The sequence below is a fragment of the Lates calcarifer genome, linkage group LG20 (genome assembly GCF_001640805.2).
Source record: "Lates calcarifer isolate ASB-BC8 linkage group LG20, TLL_Latcal_v3, whole genome shotgun sequence".
NCBI lineage: Eukaryota > Metazoa > Chordata > Actinopteri > Centropomidae > Lates > Lates calcarifer.
The window spans coordinates 12810217-12826779 of NC_066852.1; the positions used below are offsets into that span (position 1 = coordinate 12810217).

Sequence of the window (16563 nt, forward strand, 5' to 3'; positions counted from 1 at the left end):
CACACATTAAGGCTTTTCCTTTGTTGGTCAGAGGTGCAAGTCACTTTCAATTAAGATAAGCAACAGAACAGGGCTAATGCTGTTTTTCAAATTCAGATATATTATCGCACTTATCTTTGTGTATTAGTTTTAAATCAAGATTACAATGACTTCTACATCTTCAAAAGTCAACATTTGTATCATATAAAATATGTCTTAGGAAGTCTGCAAGAGTGCAACAGAAAAAAACAGTAGCGGTGTAACAGCTACAGGATGTTATACTGTATGTTTAACCAAGTTATTGAAATAATATTATTATAAATAATATTTAACTTTTGTATATTTTTGTAGGTAAGTGAAACTCTATCCTCTGTGTTACCAACTGATGTTAGAAGTCTACAGAGATGTGGTAGACATCCCTGTATATCATTAGACCAATTTTTTATGATATCCAAATCAAACTGTGAACAAGAAATGTGTGTGCAAAACAAAGCGAGCAAAATGGCACATGCAGATGCACACACTTTGACATTTCTCTCCCTAGAAAAGCGGAACTGCCCTTCCTTTGCTTATAACTTTGAAAGTAGGGCTGTGGTAAAACCGCTGCCTTGCCACATGTGGCATGAGTTATTTTTATACTTTTAACAGTTTGAGGTCACAAGTGTAGAAACACAATGTGTCTTGCCTAACTCTCACAGGTTTGTTCTTCCAATGACAAAAAGGGTGAATAAGATAAAGACATTTCGTACAGCATTGTCCTCTTTCCCGTTCTGATGGGAGTGAAGGCACTGATCACTGATGGCACTGAGAGGTCATGCCTCTGTCTGCAGCTGCAGCTGGTAATAGGGAAGATAGGGGAGGAGAGGACTAACCAAGGCCAATCCCACGAAAAAAAGAGACAAGCAAGCACCTCTCAGCCATAACATCTGGACAGAGGAAGGGTGTGAAATGTCACCAAGACAATAATTGTCCTGAAGCCTCCAAGACTGCACTTTCTTATTGCCTAAGTAGGAAACTGTCAATATTAGTAAAACTGTACAAACAAAAAGGCACTGTGTGAGTGTGAGAGTGTTTGTGTGTGTGTGGGTGTGTGTGTGTGTGTGTGTGTACGTATTGTGAACCCTGACCAAGGTAATGTGAGACTGACTTACAGCTGGAGGCCACCAGAGTCAGAACTTTAATGAAGAGTGTTAGAAATATTAAGTTACAATATTCAGTTCAAAGTGTATTACTAGATTTGAAAATTGACCCAAAATGTGACATTGATCTCTTCCAGCATAAATTCAAATCCTTAAATTAAGTAAGAACAAAAACGCTTCTGACCAAGGCAGTTTAGCATTCACTGAGAGAGATAAAAACTACCCTTGGTGACTACTCTGTTGACATTCAATAAGACCAAAACGTTTATGCTTAATTACCTAAACTAAACAAATGTAAAAGTAGACTGGTGGTACACAACTAGGTGCTACAGTGTGAAAGTCATTTTTTGCTGTGCTTGTAATTGTTTTTTAGTCATTAAAGGGTCAAAACTGTGTAAAACTACTCTCTATTTGAATAAAGCTGTGCTGCTAAAGCCTGATGAGTGACAGTCCAAACTAAAGTCCACAGAAGTTGACTCAGAGAGTCCAGGTAGCTAGGACAGTGACCCTTTGAACAAGGACCCTGTACTCTAACTGAACTCACACCATATTTATCTATGAAGCAGGACATCAAACCAAAGTTACAAAGTATTTATCTTGGCGCTGAGATCAATACCTGGAAGTATAAGGCAATATGAGCTTTCACACGGCACTGCTCTACTGCATATTAGATGCAAGAGATATAGTAAGGTTGCATAATATAATTTGAGTGTGATTTCTGCTAGGGTTTGAAATAAGCAGTATATTCTCTTAACTGGTTGTGAATGATTTTTTGGGTTAAAGAATAATGTTGAAGTGGGTCCAAAAAAAATAAGGCTATTAAAAAACAGTAACTCCCCCTCTGTCTGTCAAAAAGGGTTTTTCCCTCTCAATGTAATTTAACTATGTGGCCCAGTGTTTCATTAATCCTGTCCCCTTTGGCCAGAGTTACTTAGTCACTCAGCTTATTCTCTACTGGTTAGATATCATTTACCACTAAGTCAGATAATGCTACATTCAGTGCTATAGTGTTAGACAGGTATAGGGCCTGAAAATCTTTTTCAATTTTCAACCATTAAAAATGCTTTTTCAAATATTTCTCCACAAATCTCTTTGTTAAGGTGTTAAAATGCTCACATGGAAATCTGTTTAGCATGTTGTAGAGCTGAGGTTGAATTTTTGTCCAAAACAAGTTGGGAACTACTAATCTTGCAAGGAGACAAATATTTCAAATGCATGCGGACACATTGTATGTTTTAAAAGTTAAAGAGTTAAAACAGGATGACTGTAAACATACATACACCTCTCCACCACAAAGAGAACTATTTTGTGAATGCTTCCATTTGTGTGAAGTGCTGGTATAATGACACCAAACTATGTATGTGCACATCTTCCTATTCATCATTCCAGCAGCCATCATGACTTAACACAAGGAGGGAGGGAGTGACATAAAGACTAACCCTCAAGGGTAGTCAAACTGGAAATACAAGTGGGTGTTGCCAAAATGTTTGTGCGTTTTTATTTACAGAAAACTTCATCTAGAACATATCCATGCACAGAAATGACCAACAAATACAACATAAGGAGTAAAGTGTGTATATCACACATACATCTGTGTGTTATGTTAACCCCCCTCTTTACATATCATTCATACATATTAATAAACAGAGCTCCTGAATTAACCTCATTTCACAATATTCTTCTTGTAGGGAAGTGTGAATCAATCCCGTCAGCATAAATTTGGTGACTGGTCAGTGACCCCCAAAATTACACAGTGAGTTTAAGGTTTTCCAGCTAAACAAGATAAAGATATGCAGGTATGTACCCTGAGCTTTTCTGTGCGTGATGTTTCACGGTTTGACTCTGACAATGTTGTAAATCTTGTATTTTCATTATGTAAAAGATCCTATCTCTTCTGTCTCACCTCCTGTCAATGTGGAGATGGTTAACACGTCCTTTCAGTGAACAAACTCTTCCTCAGTGACGATGAAGATATTTCTTAGTATGGGAGATGAAATATTGTTGGTTCACTACAAGAATGTCAAACATGCAGAGAGAGTAGACCTGCCTCTCACGTAAACTCAAAGACAGCTTTCCATTCCAGACAGCAACCAGGGAGGGACCGGAAGCTAGCAAAACTCTGATCTTCATGCACACCACTGACTGACATGCCAGTTTCATATACAAGTGCACGTACACATTCTACTACTGCAAATACTTTACCTCATGGCCTGTGACGAACGGGTCTAAAGCTCAAAGGAACAGGCCACAAGATAATACAAGAATCCTCACAAGGTATACATGGTGCTCATACAAAAACCTCACACAGTATAAAAATGTACACAAGAGAGGTTTTTGTCTTTTTCTTTTTTTTAACCATTTATATATTGCTGTTTATCAGTAACAGGTGTTTGGGAGTTACAAGATTCCTTACAATGAGTCACCTAAGTTTTAGCATAAGATCTACAGGGTAGTATCATAGATCATGTACGTGTCAGCACTTTAGTTACCACATTATTTCCCAAGTCATATGTCACAACCAGTGGCCTCTGTGATTTCTGTGTGCAAGACCTCATGGACCTCACAGGCTTTGGTCAGAGACAGAGACATGCATTGTAATAAGATAAGAAAGGACAGGTGGCCCAGTGATCAGGTGCCAGACTGCCTGCCTGCTTTAGAGCTGAGCTGAAGCCTACTGTGTCTACTACAACTCTCCTCAAATCTCTCCACATTAAGCCCTGAAAAAGAACCAAATTGATGAAGGAGTCTTTCCAACCTCTCACAGATAATGACTTATGCCAGAAAACGTGCTGACCTATTTGGGGACTCATTCAGGGCGAAAAGCACCTGCTGTGGTACTGCCACTAGAGCACAAGCCAACGCGTCAAATTCTATTTAATGTTTCCTGTTTCAACAAACAACAGGATATGTGAGAACGGTAACACTCCTCACCCTAACACAGTCTTATGAATAACTTTTAATGTTAACAATTAATGTTAACAACTTCCACAAGCCACACGCCAGAAAACTTGAGACTATAACTTGTAATGTCAGTAGCACAACTGTATGTTCACATACAGTAGCAGTAGCACAACTGTATGTTCACTCGCTTAACTAACCTAAACAAGCAAAACTGGATAAATGTATATTCAATATTCCCAAATGGAAAGGCACTAGATCAGTATGACTCTTACCTTGCAGCTGTTTAAACCGTCCTTCCAAGATGTTTGAGTATTGCACCTGATTAACAAATGCTGCTGGAGACAAGCAGGGCTCTCTGTCCCTCTGGTCCCACTCCATGGCCCTTTTTCTGGATTTCTCCTGAATATTCCTCTCAGATATAGAGTGAATGGGAGTTCTTGTGCATAGCACAGCAGAGTCAACCTTTCCCACTAAAATGTGTCAAATCCTTTAGAGGGTTTTCCAAAAGATAAACGTTTTATATATCCAAGATCCTTTGGTTTGTCCTTCTCTTCCAGATTACCTCAGTGGCACAACACAAGCTTGAAAATATTGCCGCCGGTTCTTCTCTTCATCTACTGTATGTCCCACCTTGTCCAATAAAAACACAGCAGTGAGTGCGAGGGTGGAGGGTTTTTTCAAAGAATAATTTCAAACAAAACGGAGGAACAAAATGTTCTCTTGTTTCACCTCCTCCTGTAAAGAGTTTCACCACACTTGTGGCCTCTGAGAAAAGTAAAATCTTTTGGTTGCACTCCCTCGTGGTGCTTGCAAAGGAACACTGGCTACTCCTTCCCTCCTAGCTCTGAACTCACGCTTGCTAGAGCAGAGCACAGCAGAGCAGAGCAGAACAGGCTAACCGGCTGTGGTCGGATAGCTGTGTAAACAAAGCCTGCTGTGCTGTCTGAAAATTGTGTCATTTGCATAAGGTGTGTTTGAGGGAGGAGCACAAAGGAAGAACATGGTGGAGTGATGAGGGGAGGGAGGAGGTATAGAGGTGGACTAAACCATTAGAGTTCTTTGCTCAGTGTAGCTTGAGGCGGATTATTAAACTCCACCTTAATTCCAGGGAGCACCGGGGTGTGGCCTGCCAAGAAGGTATATCACCTCTTATCCTCTTGTCTCACTCCATGGTTCCTTTTTATTTCTATCACTCTCTAAGACGACATCTGATCTGCTCTCTTCTGTTACGGGGGTCTGCCTCATGATAAGATGTTACAACAGGAAGGAAGTTGTTGAGAAGTCTCAGCAACTCAAAAAGCTCTTTCCTGCCTCAACAAGATTTGAAAGTGTAAACTGTGTGTCTGTTTGCCAAGCAGATGGTTGGGCAGGGGTGGAGGTGGAAGAGAGTCATTACCTGTCTAAAATAATACTATATCAACAAATTTTATGAGTTACTAGATTAGAGACAAATATAGAAATTATACCTGGCACACCTTGTTAAGGAAACAATGTTTCTTTGCAAATGTCTATATGTCTATTTTCCACTGCCAAATTAAGTGATTGTTTGCAAACACAGGAGGAAAACTGACTTATAATTTAGGTTATGCAGGGATTTGAAGGTTGCAAAAGTATTATTTTCCTCCATCATTGGACAAAGGAACATCACCTAATAGAAACAGTAATTACAGCCTTTTAGCTCAGCACTTCAGATTCTAAAGCAAGTTTATGTCCTCATGACTTTGATGGCTGTGGTCCGTAATGCAACACTCATATTAAAGCAGTATTTACTTAAATCTAAGTATATTTTGAAAGGTGAGTAACTTATTGAATGAAAGGTTTCTGGCATGTTTGTAGCTGCTAATTAACACCCTAAAATGCAACAGTAAGGCAAAGTTACAGATGTACTGAATGCCTGTGTGTGTATAAATTACACAAGACTGTAAACACAGTGAGGACTAAGGTCACAGCCTTTCTTATGAGTGGACAGCTTTTTGGTCTGGTCAGGGGGCAGTGGTAAAAAGGTCTGGTTATGTTTTTGATCTGTTTGTCCTGATGAGCTGGGAGCATCTGGATGGGTCTCATTAGAGGACCAAATGCCCTGGGCCTTGTGTGACTGGGTGTTTATGGAGGGGGACTAATCTAATGAGACCCAAAGAGAACATGCTTCCTTCTGAGGAACAGGGAGCAGGTAAACCACAGTAATGGCCATTTATCAAACATTGCAATCCCAATTAACATGAGAGGCAGATGTGATGGCAGCTTTGTGTGTCTGGTGTACACATCTTATCATATTATGCAGAAGCAGTTTCCTCCCTATAAAACCCATCAGTCATGTAGATATACTATTAAATAAACATGCTAGGTAGGATTGACAGTCATTTAATGCGTATTGCAAAATGTGAGAACAAACCGTGAGAAAGTCTGCCAAAGGGGGAATTTGGGAGAAACTCTTGCATTTAGCAAACTGGAATTAATGATAATTTATGATGGTCTGGTGTGGTGAATGGACCCAGACAAGAAAGAGGTAAAGATAGGAGCTGCTGGGGGAGTATGCACTGCCAGAGGGAGGAAGGCATGATCTATTGCTGAGCATGTAAATTTTATCCTACAGCCCAACTTCTTCTCAGGACCTGAGGGAGGTCGGAAGGCTGGACCATATGCCAAACACTGGCAGTAAATATCTGATCTGAAGGGGAATCCCCCTGGAGCAGACAGAGCTGTTTTTTTATTAGAGTCAAAAAATCACTCAAATGTTAATGTCAGTATCTCCAAATGTGGCCAAATGTGAGAGAGCTCTGCATTTATGTGTTGTTTCTTAGTTCATTATGTCTACTTCAAATATATAAACATGGTCTGTGTATATTAATTGGTGGTTTTCTGATTTAACTGATTTGTCATATCTGTGACAATGATGTAGTTATAATGTGAATAATGACAGTGTAAATGAAAGGCATACAGATGCATGTAAAGTGCAAAAGCTTTGCTCTTTCCCACTGTGGAAACTTACAAGTATATAGGTGTAACTGAGTGTGATGCAAGGCAAAAAAATTTGCATGGCTTGCCTTGCTACTTACACAGTAAAAGAGAGAAGATAAGTGGTTATTTATGCAAATCACAATGATCTTAACACAGGGGAGGCTCTTTGCTGTGAAACTAGTGGCAACCACTACTGTAACACCAGTAGTAAAATGATTCCAACAAACTGCAACGGTGTATAAGGTGTGAACCAGGAAATGCAAACATATTTCAGGCAGGAAAGCAGACACTCTTGATTGAGACAGAGCATGAGAGAGAAGTGTAAGAAAGTAGCATCTTACAGAATGCAGTAGGTCTTGACATTTGGGGATACGTTTGAAAAGATGGGCAGGAGTTTGGCCTAGGGGGAAATAGCTGCTACAGCACGTCAAAGAATGTGCACATCAAGCCTACACTTGTAAAACCGAGATGGTATCACAGGTATTCACTCGAGAGGGCACACACACTCTACTAATACACATAGTATTACCGCCCTCTGTTGCTTTCCTTAATCACATGATAGCAAGAATTATACTTATACTTTAAATTCACTATAATGCATACACAACCACAATACAGGAAACACCCAAACTGTGTTCTGTTGTCATGAGGAAATGAGTCAGGTTGTATTTGTAAGTGAAATGAGTTTTATCTTTCAGTAACTTTGACTACAGCCATGGCCAAAGATCATCAGAACATGTGGCTTTTCTCTGCATCCTTTTGTGTGTATATTGTGTGTGCACGTGTTGTTCTATGGTTGTGTGGACAAATTTTGGTTTAAAACCATCATTATGAGGACATTAGAGCTGTTTGGTGGTTAAGCCTTGGTTTTACAATTGAGGTTAGAATTAGGTTTAGGTGAGGCATAGACTTAAGCATTTATTTTGTGATGTTTAAGGTCAGGGTAAGGGACTTGGAAATGCATTGTGTCAACGAGTGTCCCCATGGGGAGACTGAAACAAGAATCTGTGTGTGTGTTTATGTGTGTCTGTCTCTCTTTGTGCCTGTCTGCCTGCTGCTCCCCTCTGCTGGGTTCTCCAGGAAACTGCAACTTGTTTTGACTAATAACATGGAGATTTTATCTGTAGAATGTGAAACCAGGACAGTAGAGAGTAGCTAAATAAACACAAATGCATGCACACACTCAACACACACTCACACAGAGACACACACACATATAAACATAAAGGGTGTACTTAAATAGCTAATAAAGCCATCAGGATTTTCACCTGGGTCACATTAGTTAGGGCCTCTAACAAGACGGGCTGGCCAGACAGACACAGACACTTCCACAGCTTGGAAGGATGTCAAGAATGTCAAGGGTAGGTGAGTGAGGCAGGGAATAAAAGCTGTGTTCAGGCTGGCATTAGCATTAGATCAAAAAACACCCCCACATTCATTTTAGTGCCCAATATTTGGGTACGGCATGTGCTCTGATGTAGAAGGCTTTGGCACAAAAAACCCCACACTTTCATCTGGAAAAAATTTAACCTGACTAAACTTTGCACGAATCTCATGCAATGGTTGTTTTGTTCTGTTTTTTGGATTATTATTGAATGAGCAGACTTGAGAGAATAGACTATTATTTTAAAATATTTACAACATTGTTTTATCTCCTGAGTGTTGTCACATTGATGGGAGGATTTTCACCACACCTAGCCTCCAAGTCTTGTCTCACCACCTCATTCCATCACTGCTTATTGCTCTTTGGTGAATTGACTGTACAGCTCGCTGTCATTGTCCTCCTTTTGGAAGTATTTCTGTCTTGTCCTATAAAGAGAGAATTCTGCCTTTTGGGACAAAAAAGAATTAAGTTTGTTCCCAGTCTATAGAGCCTAATTAGATTTGTGCAGATTAGAGTTAGTCTGTGATTTTGTCTCTAATTGTCATCCGTTTGTCAAACTCCTGTCACATATTTAAAAATGTTGTTTCAAAATGAGTCATCATTGGCCTAAATATAAGACAATATTTTCTAATAATTATATTTTTTAAAAAGGTTGTACTACAGTTAAGGACTAGACAGTTCAAAGCCATAGATGTTCTCTTTGAGTGGTGTGATGAATAATATCTATTCTGTTACAAAATGAGAATGCTGTTTTACTAGTGTCATATTATGCATATTATTCTACCCTTTAAGCTGCTGGGGCTAGTGCTCTATCTGTCCATCCACAGGGCCTGTCAGAGTATGTCAGCCCTAAGAATGTCTGTCTTTCTTTCCGCAGACAACAGAAATAGACAGAGTAACAACACGTCTATACGGAAGGTGATTCAGCTTCATTTTTCACTCACCCATCTCATGTGTCTTGATAGAACAGATATGCTACTTTTTTAATCAATCCAGCTGTCTACACAGGGCACGTTTGACTTGTGCTGTACACCCATTAACACTGCCCAAAGTGTATTCTTATACTTCAAGTCTATTTTCATATTTTTCCTGCAAACTAAAGTGATTGTGCATTGGGCTTTGCACACTTCCAAAACGCAGCTGACCTACAACTCAATACTCCAGAGCACCAGAGCTGCTGCTGCTACTCTGCTCATGTGCTTCTCATGCCACACTATCTATGTAGACAAGGTGTAAGCCTCCAAGAAATGTGCTGTCAAAGACTATCATGTCTGCCAAAAAAGCCAGTCTTAGAATGTTAACAGGGACAGAAGAATTTCTGGTGGTCCCAAACATGTGCATGTCAATATGCAACTGAAAATCATAAAGTAAGAATGCTTTTTAGCAGAGCTGCAGAGAGCTTTGGACAAACAGCTGAATCCACTGTTTAATACAGTTTTTGTTGACATGGTAAACATTTTACTGATTTCCTTTAAAGTGCTAATTAATTTGATCCCACCTTGTTCATATTTCAGCAGTTTTAACCTTAGCTGTACAGCATTACAGTCTGTGATATCTCAAGTCTTAAATGTTACACTTTTGTAAAGTTCATTGTTAAAGTAAACTGGAAATGGACTTGTTAACCACCTCCTATGGTCCTTATTTTTGTTGTAGCTGTTTCAAACTGTGAATAAAAAGAATAATATGTTTGAGGCCTTAAGTGTTGCATACCTGCAAGAGCCTTGATGCGTGAGCGCTCAAAGAGGCGTGCTGAACTGTTCTCATTGTCCCAGTCAGTCTCTGCTGCCAGATCCCAGCGGTTGTTGATGTCATTATACTGCTGCTGGATCTCCAAACTGTCAAAGTCTGTTGGTGAAATGGTGCTCATGGTGTCCAGGCTGGAGGAAAACTCATTCAACCTACAATTCAGACACAGACACAAAAAGCATTGAGAGTCAGTGAAGACAGAGAAGGGAGAGGAAAATGCATAAGCTTCCAGAAGCTTCACAAAACTGACCCCTGAAATGTTTGCAAGTTAACGTTTGATTACCTCTAGAAACTGAGCATCTATTTCTATTTCATCAGGGGCAAGAGGATGCACTGTAACAACCAGCACCCACACTCTCTCCACACAGCCTCTCAACTACACAGTTTTATATTCTCAAACGACAGTCATATGCAAAAAGCAGCTTGGATAGTATAACTGCCAGAGTGTGTAATGAGATAAAAACTTTGCGATAAGTTCAGCAACTGTCATAAAGTCATTAGGTTAGCCAACCAGTAATTGAATTTAACTGCTCCTGTAAGCTAGGGCAGCTCCAGTAATCTCATTTTAGCCTGAGTGTCAATGGCAGAAACAAGCTCAATCTACACTGATTAGATCTTGACTTGCACATCTAAAACCTAGAAGGGTACATCCCTCCCCACACACACACAAAATGATGATATGAGAACTTAGCAAACCAAAACATAATTCTCAGTCCCTGTCTTTGCACTCACTGCTAGCCATGCAGAATCCCTGCTATCCTGCCATTTATAAGAATTTAGCATCCAGTTACAAAAACAAGGGTACCTTCATTTTGGCAACAATCAATATTTTATAAACAAGGAGGTCAGTCTCACCCCTTTCTCCAACTGGCTCCAGCTGGGTCTATGTATTTTGCTGACAGATTTAATCTGAGCCAGAAACAAATGCATCTTGTCCTCTTTATTGATTTTAATGGTGTGTGTGTGTGACAGTTTTTCAGTTGAGCTGAATTACTGCACAACAAATATTGTACAACCATGCTTATATATGTCTACATGCCTGTTAGAAATAGGCACAGAAGGCTACTACATAAAATTGAATATATCCACTGACTCTGTAAGGCCAGCTGTTTTCAGCAATGGCAGACTGTGGAGACACTGAATAGCTACTAATAGTGGGAGCTGGTCACAGCAGTGCCATAGGCTTGTGGTATTTTCATGCATTTTTCTGAGGTAATAAATTGAAATTAGATGCAATTATGACTAAGATATTTCTGATTTAGCAATAATTATCAGAGGATATTAAGACAAGAAAATTCATAGATTAAGTATATCACAACAGACTGAAGATGAATGTTATTTCAAAAACAGGATTAATGTTTTGGCCAAAATATGTCTGAAATCATTTAGGAAATATTATTAGCAGCCATGTGACAGGGTATTTTATTTTTCCTTCTCTGTAGAATACAGAATAACATTAGAGCCTGTGTTTTGTGTCCATCCATATCCACAACATAAATATAACATAAACTTATGACCATGACCTAGACACTACATTCATATTTTTCAAGTATTCTAAAGTTTAAACTGTTGGGTTGATATAAATATGAAATAAATATGGAAGTCACTAACAAGATGTATAACCTGGATTTAAATGTGGCATATGTGAAGATGGGAAACAACAACACACTTCTTGTCCTTTTTCAATTGAGCTGTCCACTCTCTCACTTACTGCCTACCAGATAAATATTCTAATTGTTGTTGTGGGGGATCGTGGTTGTCTGATACTGATCCTGTTTAGCTGTAAAATGGTTGGAGTGACACAGCTTCTGTATGTTCAGTCAACAGAAGATCAACAGAAGATCAATAGGATTATACCCACAGCTAAATAACTTATATACCATGTAAATAAGCACCTAAAGGTCACTTATCACTGCATTACAGAGCCTAATGGCTGTCAGTATACATAATGACATTTAATGCTAATAATGGTATTGGTATTGCTTCTGGATCTGTACATAAGTTATTCAATGACTGCATTTCCTCCACTATATTGGAGACATGGAGACTAGCCACAATGATTACAACAGGCTATGATAATAACTATCACAGAAGATGGAGTTGCCTCTTGTAATGTTTCACTCCAGTGCATTTCTTCCATAATTAATAATTTGACTCTACAAATATTCCAAACATCAATCATTGATTTACAATACACAGGATCAGTTTGCAAAGTCATTACAAATAGTTGTTTTGTCAGTAAATCCTGCTCTGATTGCTTCTGAACTATTCGAAGCCTCACAAGTCATGTGACCCACTGTGTTTTTGACCCCTGACTGTCATAACGCTCTCATCTACCGGACTCTGGCAATAACAGCTTGGTGCTATTAATGGATCCTCAGATAAATCCACAGATAAATGGTTGTTAACTCAACAATTCAGCAGACAGCAGCAGGGAAGAAAATATTTTTACATACATGCAGATAAAAACACAGTGAGTCTGAATAGGTTCGCCAAGTATCACAAATCAAACAAAATATGACACAAAGAGCATTTGAGCAGACAGATCCTGTCCTTAGTGTTATACACTGACACCCAGGGGGGGTGATCTACATTAAGATAAACTCCCCCTCCAGAGAGACACATTAACTAACTGGGGCCATTTGTTTAAGAGCATTGAATGGATTAATAGATGAGGTTGAGTCAGTTTGCTAATACTTGTTAGTTTATCTTTTGTTGTGTCTGGTGGCTGTGGCTGACTTATACTGACATGATGGATTAGAGAGCGAGGGTGGTGGTAAAATGGTAGTGGGGTGTTAGGAGATGTATTTCTAAGCTTAGCAATGACTGAGGACTGTCAACCCTGTCCTTTGGTTCAAGGCTCAATTTATTCATTAATGCATGGAAACTCCTGTGCCCACATCTTGGTCATATAAGCTCTCAATCATGCCTGGTATGATGAGTTTAATTCAGTCTATGTTAGATTATGTTCTGCTACAATGAGACAATGGAAGCAAGAGAATCCAAGGGGCAAACAAGGTGGTACTCTGGAGGAGATTAAGTAGGCCAGCTAAGCGGCACATTGTTCATTAATGAGGCTATGTATTCATTCTCTGTTTTTTTCCTTGAGGTGTGGTTGAAAAACATGATACCAGCTGATGACAGAGATTTATCTTGTTGAATATAAAGCTGTCTGTAATGTGTCAGCTAGGACCATTCTTGGACTAATCATGTCATACCAAGTCAATGCATCCTCTAAATCAAACCTAGAAATCAATGGGAGAAAACTGCCAGAACCAATACCTATCAATACTGTATACTGTGAGCGTGCAGCCATATATATTCCTTCCATCATTAGGTGAAAAATACACATAATAAACAGACAATAGGATCATTGAGCATGGTGTCAAAGGGAGGGGATTGTGGTGCAGATTAAAAAAAAAACAAAAACAAAAAAAGCACTATCTTCAATATAAAATGTTCCACTCGGAAATCTCAAGCATTATTTTACAGCACTGTGTTAGCTACTCTGACTTAAAACTGCAAGGAGAGAGTTCACTCACAGTAATTATCTGCAGCTGTATAGCATGGGGGCGACTTAATGTTAGACTGAGCCACACTATTACAGTAGGCTTTATTGTGCTATGTCTTTTTTTTGGTTTTGTTTTTCCCCAAGATTATTTTTTGGCAATCTTGCATTCATTGGATAGTTCACAGTGTACATACAGGCAGGAGACCAGGCAGAAATAGGGGGATGAGATGCATCAAAGGTCCATAACCACAATTGAACAAGTGGTGTTGCAGTTGTTAAATCTTGATCCATAAGGCACCAGGACACATTGGATAAGAGTTTATCATTCAGAGAGACTGAGATTTGAAGAAGCCATGAATAGCTAATTCTACTATGCAAAATTAGCTATGTATAGCTTTGCATGTAAAATAGTCATTTAACATACATTTACTATTTATACTATTTAGCATCTTTTGACATCAAATTGTACAAATATCATTGATGGCTTCAGTTTTTAAATTAGCAGGCTGTGGAATTGTCCATCATTCCAACCCAAAGGTACACCTTACTTTTGTTAAACCAAGTCTCACACATTCCAGCTATTAAAAAAAAAATAAAACAAAAGCTTGGCAAATCCTATTAGTGGCAGATTAAATAGTGGCTGGCAATAGAAAATAAATGCAGGGATTAGAGAAGAAGGCAGAACAACGCCTCCACACTGCCCCCCAACCTGTCACCTCTCTACTCATTGACACCCCAGGACTTGGCTAGTGCCTTGAACCTACTGTGTATGTATGTCTCTGTTTGAAAGTAGTCTGTATCTTAAGTCCTTAATTTCAAGGTTGGATATTCTCTAAAATACATCAATCACACAGTTATTAGTCAAACATCAGTTTTGACAACTCTCACAATTTTCAGTCCATGCTCTCATCAACATCACCATGTCAAATCATGGGGCAAATTAATCATTAAAATTACAGGCAGGTTTATATGATACAACTGACTGTAGTGTGGTGCTGCTGATGACAAGCATGGAAGCAAGAGCCACAAACAGGACAAACTATCCAGGACAGACTTGGCAGCAATGAAGTCCATGACAATCTCTCTGTGGGAGTAGACAAGGGGCTGGACCAGTGAGGTCCAGTGAGTGGCAAATGGAGGGCAATCCTCCCCTTGTTGTGGATAGGAAGAGGCTCGGCTCAGTGTCTGCACTAATCGCTCCTCAATGGATCAGACAAACAATCCCCTGACCTACTATGATACAACCTACTGTACTCATCCTCCCACACACAACAGTGTGGCATGAAACCACACATGAAAGCTGAGCTGACCTATTACACGCCCCCCTCACCACCACCAACCCACACACACACAGCCACAGTGCTTCTAAAAGCCACACATACAAATCCACCCACTCAGAATGTAACCATACAGTGTATTAGCAGTCAGCATACAAAATGGGTCAGTTGAACACCTACCACCATGCTAGCCTCAGCAACATACAACTACCTCCCACTAGTCCAGAAAGAAACCAAATCTGAGACAGAACAGAACCAAACAACCTTTACTTTGAACTGTAAAGCTAAAAGGCATAACGGAGCCTTTTCTGCCCTTTTTTTCCCTATACACAAAGCTTCTGGAGACATCAGATGTTAGCCCCAAAGCTACTGTAATTCAACTTCCAACAATACTGCTCCTATCAGGAAAAAGACGCAGACAAGCAGACAGATGTGGCACAAAAAGGGGGCATAAAAGAGGTTCTATGAAAAAAAAAATCCCCCTAAGGCCTAATCCACAACAAAGGACACACATTAATGTAATGAAAGAATCTGTCACACATTCTTCATGCATCAATATGCCTTTGAAAAATTAATATCTGAATTTAAAAAAACAAAAATAACATATAAATAATATATAAAATATAAGTGCTGCTATTACAATTAGCTAGAAAATATCCTCAAGCTGGGTAACAGGGTATGGCCTATATGGAGACTAACCTCTTCAAAGATGATAGCACTATGCACTAACTCAAAATAGGAAACATGTACTGTAAGTTAGACTGTTTGGAAGAACAGTGCATCTGAAAAAGGAAAGAGTAAAAGTGGGACGCCAAGGAATGCCTCAAGGCTAAACCGTGGCTTCTGACCGGGCATACATACATCAGGTTATCCCTCACAGCAGAGTGACACCGGCTAAGAAAGCAGGGCAGCGCCAGCAGGATGACAGGCAGACAGAGCCACCACCTCCTTCTGTCTCACTCTCCATCACCCCTCCTCCCCTTTCAGAGCTGCTTCCCTTTGCCCAGCTGGTCTGTTTGTCAATGCACCCGTTAATCAGGGAGAGAGGAAAAGAGAAATAGAGCCCACAATCAGTCGCCTGCAGGGAATTAGGCCTTGTGCACATTAGCCAGCCACCATGCACCAGGGGAATAGGGCAGACACGTGCACACATACAACCACTCCCTCTAATGCCAAACAAAGGAGCTATAGGCCTTGCCATACAACACTTACCAAAAGCTATAGTACAATAATGGTATTCAAAACATACAATTATTATATTTAGTTGTAAATATTTTGCTGGGGACATCATTATGACTGTAAAGCAGCCAAATTGTTTACATAAACACATTTTAATGAGTTCAAGCTGAGGTAGCATCTCTCTGTTGCCCCAAATCAGCCTGCCTGTGACACCCACCCAGATGAGCCTGGAGGGTGGGGTGGTGGCAGATCCCAAAATGCAGTGCACAAAGCCTGCCCCGGCAAACTGGCCCCATACAATGGAAGAGTCAGCAGAGAGTTGAGGCCAGCCGTTCGAGCCTTTCCTGTTTGCAGAGATGAGACAGCCAGAGGCACATATGTATCAGAGGCCCCTCCACAGGCTGCTGATCCTGTCCTGAATGCCCTGCTGAATAGGACAGCAGAGGTCCTTTGTTGACCTGTAGCATCACATTCATCAAACACTCAAGC

General features: G+C 39.9%; 1 protein-coding gene across 3 annotated transcripts in view; it reads right to left on the reverse strand.

Annotated features, from left to right (window-relative positions):
- LOC108893349 (spectrin beta chain, non-erythrocytic 1) overlaps positions 1 to 16563 on the reverse strand; it is a 49612-nt gene that overhangs the window by 25612 nt on the left and 7437 nt on the right. For 2 of the 3 annotated variants that reach the window (XM_018691312.2, XM_018691315.2), the window contains exon 2: positions 10072 to 10259. In XM_018691312.2, the coding sequence (XP_018546828.1) occupies positions 10072 to 10228 (157 nt within the window). In that variant the 5' untranslated portion in view covers positions 10229 to 10259. Of the gene's footprint in view, positions 1 to 4291; positions 4975 to 10071; positions 10260 to 16563 lie in introns of those variants that run through there. The other variant, XM_018691316.2, reaches the window with a different exon arrangement.